The following is a 6,113-nucleotide window of genomic DNA, read 5'->3' as shown; positions in this document are numbered from 1 at the left end:
GGCGCGCGCTTTGGGGGGCGGGCCGCAGGGGGGCCCCGGGGGGGGGGCGGGGGCGGCGCCCAGGCCCCCGCCGGGGGGGGGGGGGGGCAGAAGCCCCAGAAGTTCTGTCTATAGGAGAGTCCCATCCTCTCCCCGTCCCTGTTCGGACCCCACTTGGGAGGGCAGCCACACTCCTCCAGAATATCCCTGTCCTCCCACCCTGGTCCTCTCAGGTCCTCACCCGGATGCCCTTCCCAGGCCCAGCACACACCTTGCAGTCTAGCCACCCCTGGCTGTGGGACTGGGGTGATTATGCCTTCCAGAGCTTCCTGGGGTGGGGGTGGGGAGGCAGTGAGCCCTCCTCCCACCTGGGCCCCTGAACTCCTATCTCTGAAGCCAAGAATACTGAGCTTGGGCCCAAAGCAGGAAGGTCAATGAGGCTGGCTCATGGTAGTTGGGGTGGGGGAGCCCAAAACGGAAAAAACAGCCCCTACTTCATCTCCTGGCTCTGAAGCGGAAACCAGACACAGCATTGAAGGCCTCCTCCGGCCCCCGGAGAGGAAGTTTCTTTCCCTCTCTCTCACTAGAGAAGCCCTGGGGTTCTGAGTGTTTGCCCCCAGGGGAGGGGCAGCCCAGGGGTTACAGCGCCCCGGGAGCCCAGGGGAGGGGAGGCAGGGGCCCAGGCAGCCAGCGCCGGCACATGTGCGGGCCACACAACAGGGACGGGGACGGTGCCCAGCCGGCTGCCCGGGGAGCGGGGGGGCGGGGAGGAAGCGCCAGCGTCTGTCATGGGCGCGCGTCAGGAACGGGGGTGCTCGCTAACACTTTACACGACAGGCCTTTGAAGGTACGTCTCACCCGGTCTTGCTGTCTCTTCCTCCGTGCTTCTGCTCAGCACAGATAGCTCCCCTGATTTTTTTCTCGGGCTCCCTGGAGCCGGGTCCCCCTCCCGTCCCTAGCCCCCCTCCCCCTTTTCTCTCACACCTGGACGTTCTCCCAACGAGGCTTTGGGCTGCCAGGAGGGGGCGCCCGCCCTCGGGCTAGGCCGCAGAGGGGTCCCTCTGACCTCTCAAACATTTCCCTCCATGGCATCTCATTATGGGGAATCATCTATTCATTCGGATGAAAGAGAATCAGGGTTGAAGGGAGCTATACAGATGATGGAGCACCTGCCCAGCCCCTAGATTTTGCCAGTGGGTAAATTGAGGCTGGGGGGTGGGTGAGAATGACTGACAAAGCGGAAATCAGATCTCAGGGCTCCTGAATGCCCAGCCCGTTCACTTTATCCTCCGCCACCTTCGTGTTCTCCCCTTCCCTATTCCCTGGCCCCCATGCTCCCCCAAACAGAAGTACTTTTCCTCGTGCAGTTTCCAACTGGCTTCTTTCTGGAATTTTCTCCCAGATTCTGCACATGCCCACTGAGTGATATCACACACACACACTTTCCATCCTGGCCCAGCAAAACAACAAACGGGCCTGCCTCAGAATGCAGAACTTGTCCTGAGTCAAGGAGGGTCAGCTGCTCTCTCAACACTCCCTCTGCAGTCCATCTGCTCCTGGCCCAGACCCAGGGTCACAGGCGGGCCAGGTGGCTGTGTGCCTCCCAGGGTGGCCCTGGCAGCCTCAGACATGACCCTAGAGTATCTCAGGTCCAGGGGGCAGGAGAGCCCAGGGTGCCTCCAACACTACCACACTTACCTGTCAGTCTAAGCCTATACGGGGCCGGGGACCACCCCAAATTTCCTTTAAAAGGAACCCAAATCTCCATGACAAGGCTAAGGCCAGGCTTGCCTCAGAGGGCAGTCACTAGCCCAATCTGAGCAGAAAAGGGCTTTGTGCTGACCCTAATCCGATCCTTCACTAGCTATATTATCTTGGGTAAGTACCTTAACCTTTCTAAACACTCAGTCTCCCCATCTGAAAAATGGGGACAATAAGAGTCTTCCTCATATGATCACAAAAATTAAGCAAGAGAACAGGTAACTAAAGAGCAGGGATTCTTAAAGTTCACTATCCATCAAAATCATGAGAATCTCTTTCAAATGTAGCTTTTGACGCCACAGGTCTAGGGTAGGGCCTGAGATTCTGTATTTCTAAATTCCAAGGTGATACCAGGTAACACAGTTGGTCCCTGGGCCACTTTGAGTAGTTGGGATATAGGACACTCAACACATAGTCAATATCCAGTAAAAGGAAGCCATATGACCATCATTTCTATTACAATCATGGCGGCATTAATGCTAGGAGTGCGGGAGCAGTCCCAAGGCCACCACCTGCCTATCCAGGTGGCTCTTGTCCTGATTACTCATCATCTCCCCTGTTCCTCCTTCTTTCTCCTGGCTGTACTACCAGGATCTGGGGCACCTGTGTGCACAGGAATGCTGCCTTAAAGTCCTCCGTTTTTCCTGTATAGGAACTAATGGGAGGGGTTTAGGGGAGAGGGATGGGGTCCCCTGAGAGGAGACCTGGAATGAGGGAACGGAAGGGAGACCATGGCCAAATTGCTACCTCCCTAGGGCCTTAGTCTCCTCCCTCCTTGGAACTAAGCAGCTGTGTATGCGTTCTGTGTGGCTGGCTGTGGGCTGGGCCGCCGAGCCTCCAGCAGACCACTGCCATGCCCCGGGGCAGCACCTCGCCAGTCTCAGCATGCAGCCAATGCACAGTGGCCTTCAGGGGTCCCCCCAGCTCTGAGGCCCACAAGCACACAACACAGGATGCTCCAAGGCTACTGGGAGGTCAGGGAGCCTTGAGCATTCTGAGGAAGGTCCCGCTTAATGTACGAAAATCCCAAACCCAGGAGTTCACCCCGATACCATCTCTCCCCTTTCCCCTTGGGTTCCTGGTGCTTGCCCTCTTCTCTCCACCTCTGCTGCCACCTCATTACAGCCGCCCTCCTCCCCTCCACACCTGCAGCAGCCCCCTAACCCCGCTTCCCAGCCTCTCTATTCCACTCTGGGAACCAAGGTGCAAAGTGATTTTTTTTCAAAACATAAAGCAGATCATGTTGTGCGTGCGCGCGCACGCGCGCGCGCACACACACACACACACGCACACACACACACACACGCACGCACACACCCTGCCATGCCCCGGGAGGATGTCCTCAAAGGCCCGCTCCAGGTGCCCTGCTCCCTCCTACCCGGGAGCCTCTGTACCTGTTTTCAGTCCCTCCTACACCACCCCTCACCTGGTGAACCCCCAGTCATCCTTCCGCTTCCGTGGAACAGGCTGGGCTGGCTGGGGTTTCCCTGGTCACAGTTCCTCATAGAACTGTGTTTATTTTCTCTTAGAGAACCTATCTCCCTGTAGAATCACACGCCTCTCAGTGTGAATTTCTCATTAACGGCTGTCTCTCTGGCGGACTGTGAGGTCCTTGAAGGCAAGAACCAGGTTTTTGTTCCTGATGGTTTCCCCAGCTCCTGGCCCAGATCCTGATACACACACCAAATGGAGGTTTCACAAACACCTATTGACTGACTGAAGAAGGAACTCTGGAGAACAAACAGAAGCGGAGACAGAGAGACCCCAAAGTGAAAGCAAACACTCAAGGGTTAAGAGTGGCCTGAGAACTCTAGCTCCATCCCACCAGGCCGGAAGGCCTGCAGCTTACCCCAGCCAGTCGTGGTGGGGTTCCAGGAATCAGCACACTGTGTGGTGGGGGGCGGGGGTGGGCTGGGTTTACTGATGGGCCCCCAGTTTCCACACTGGAATACCTGGTATTCTTAGCGGGAGGAAGAGGGTCTCTTTTCCCTTTTCTCCTGGGTTTCCCTCCACTCCAGCCCCTTGAACACTCCCACCCAGTGTCAGGACCTACCCACACCCACAAGGCACTCAGGTGAGGCCAGGAGCGCTGGGCAGTTCCCGGACAGCCAGCCCTGAGCCCCCCTGCAGAATAAAAGGGGACAGCAGAAGAGCACACCACCTTTAGAGCCAAGACCGAATGCATCCTGGATCTACCACTTACAGGCTCCAGGGGTGCCCTGAGCAAGTCACTTCATCTCGCTAAGTGGCAGGGTTTTTTTTGCCTTAAAATGGGAATAATAATACCTCTTGAAGAAGATTGTTTGGAGGACTAAAAGAACGAATACAGAGTACCTCAGGAAGTGCTTTGCACATAACAAGAACATCATTAAATATTAGTTGAATAATGAATGAAATATAGGTATATATATACATATATATGTGTATATGTATATATATATATATATATACATTTTTTTTTTTTTTAATTTGGAAATCTCTTTTCTGGAAATGCTCTCAATCCTGCATGAATATTGGGTTTGGATCCATGCAAAGTAAGTTATGCCAATTAATCGATTTACTCATTCCATCAACAGCACTTGGAAGGAAGACTTTTTGAATTAAAATGCACATATGCAAAACAACCTGGCAGGGCCCCGGGAGGATCAAATGTGGTAATATATGAGGAAACACTCTGTAAACTGTGAAGCCCGGTACAAATGCTAGTTGTCCTCATTACTAACATGTTTACAGCTCGGTTGGCCCTGAAATCACTGGCTTAACCTGAAAGAGAAAAGCAGGCAATTTTCCAGGACTCCAGGGCAAGGCCAAAAAGTCTGGGGAGGAAGGGGCCTGGCACACCGGTCACCCCCCTCTGCGCTGCCCCCATCCCACTCAGTCACAACCACACTTGAGCTGAGTCAGCTGAACTGTGGCGGGTTCGAGACCGCTGTGCTGGGGCAGGCTAAGTGGGCTCTTCCTGGCAGAGGGCATCCCCTGCCTGGAGCACCCAGGCCAGGGGCTCAGCACGCAGTCCCCAAGAGCTGCAGGTCTTGTAGAAGAAGCAGCAGGCCAGGTAAGGGCTGAGGGAAACTGAGGCTCACAACCAGCCTACAAAGGGGTGTGGGGGACAGCCATCACCCCAGTCCTGCAACTGTTGGCATTCTACAAACCCACTGTTGCCAGATCTAGCTTTTTTTTTTTTCCATGAGAAGCCAAAACTCCAGATTTTTATGTGAAATTTCTTGATTTTTAAATACTGGCAACTAATTTTTGAAAATGTTTAAAACACTACATGGGCCAAATAAAACATGTGTGCAGGCTGCATCCAGCCAGCAGCCCCCGGGGTACAGCCTTGGCAAGTAGACCTCCAGCTCCCATGCCTGTTGGGGCCTGCTGGCCCCAGTCTCTAACCCTTGGGGGAATCCTGGGGATCCCAGAAGAGGCGGCCCCTTGTCCCCAGGACTCACTCTCTTCTGCGGGGGCTCCTCGGCCATCCTTGGGGGTGCAGCAGCCATTCTCCACGGCTCTGGAGGCTTCAGGCGGGGTCTCAGCCGCACCCTCTCCCTCTGCTGGGGCCCCGCCCTTCTGCCCTCCAGCGGGGCTCCCCTCCTCTGGCTGGGGTTCACTCCGCTTCTCCAAGTCCCCATTGGGTAACAGCTCTGAGGGGCCTGAGTCCTGGGCCATGGACGGGGACTTGGAGGTCACTGCGGGGTCCTTTGGTGTGTCACTGCTTTCCACCTGCAAAGATGAAGAAACAAGAGGGGCGGATTAGATCACTGGTCTTCCTCTTTTGGATCACTAGCCCCCCTGAAATTCTGGTGAAGGTTATGCCACCCATTGTCCAGAAAACCTTGTCCACATAAGCGTCCACGCAAGCAAATACACACATAATTCTGCTCTCGGTTTCAAGGGATCCCTGGGCCCGACTCGCTGAGGTCAATGGGTTTGTGGACTCGAGCATAAGAAGCAGAAGAAGAACGCAGGCAGGTTTGCCAGCCTGGTTTCACTGCCCACGCTGTGACCCACGCCACCGCCCCCCCCACTCCCTGAGGTGACAGAGGGCCTCCAAGCCAATTCTGAGGCCCCTATTAAAAACAAACGTCTCTCTATACATAAGTGAAAAAAAAATACATCTATGTGTAAGTGAAAACAAACATTCTGGAGGGCCTGCCTGGCTCAGTGGGTAGAGCATATAACTCTTGATCTCAGGGTTAGGAGTTCAAGCCTCACAAAAAATAAATCAATCAAGGATTTTTTTAAAAAAACAAACATTCCGGGGCACCTGGGTGGCTCAGTGGGTTAAGGCCTCTGCCTTCGGCTCAGGTCGTGATCCCAGGGTCCTGGGATCGAGCCCCGCATCGGGCTCTCTGCTCAGCAGGGAGCCTGCTTCC

The 6,113-nt window shown here is 54.9% G+C and overlaps 1 protein-coding gene across 1 annotated transcript in view; it reads right to left on the bottom strand.

Annotated features, from left to right (window-relative positions):
- The window catches only part of LOC111154048 (DNA methyltransferase 3 alpha), a 70,571-nt gene that overhangs the window by 37,547 nt on the left and 26,911 nt on the right, over nucleotides 1–6,113 (bottom strand). Inside the window, exon 3 of the mRNA XM_022513402.1 lies at nucleotides 5,190–5,460. Coding sequence (XP_022369110.1) covers nucleotides 5,190–5,460 — 271 coding nt within the window. The remainder of the gene's footprint in view (nucleotides 1–5,189; nucleotides 5,461–6,113) is intronic.

Source organism: Enhydra lutris, unplaced genomic scaffold (genome assembly GCF_002288905.1).
Source record: "Enhydra lutris kenyoni isolate GAN:26980312 unplaced genomic scaffold, ASM228890v2 scaffoldscaffold35, whole genome shotgun sequence".
In the NCBI taxonomy this organism is placed as follows: Eukaryota; Metazoa; Chordata; class Mammalia; order Carnivora; family Mustelidae; genus Enhydra; species Enhydra lutris.
The sequence above is the reverse complement of the archived record's forward strand: the minus strand, read 5'-3'. Positions and strand labels throughout refer to the sequence as shown.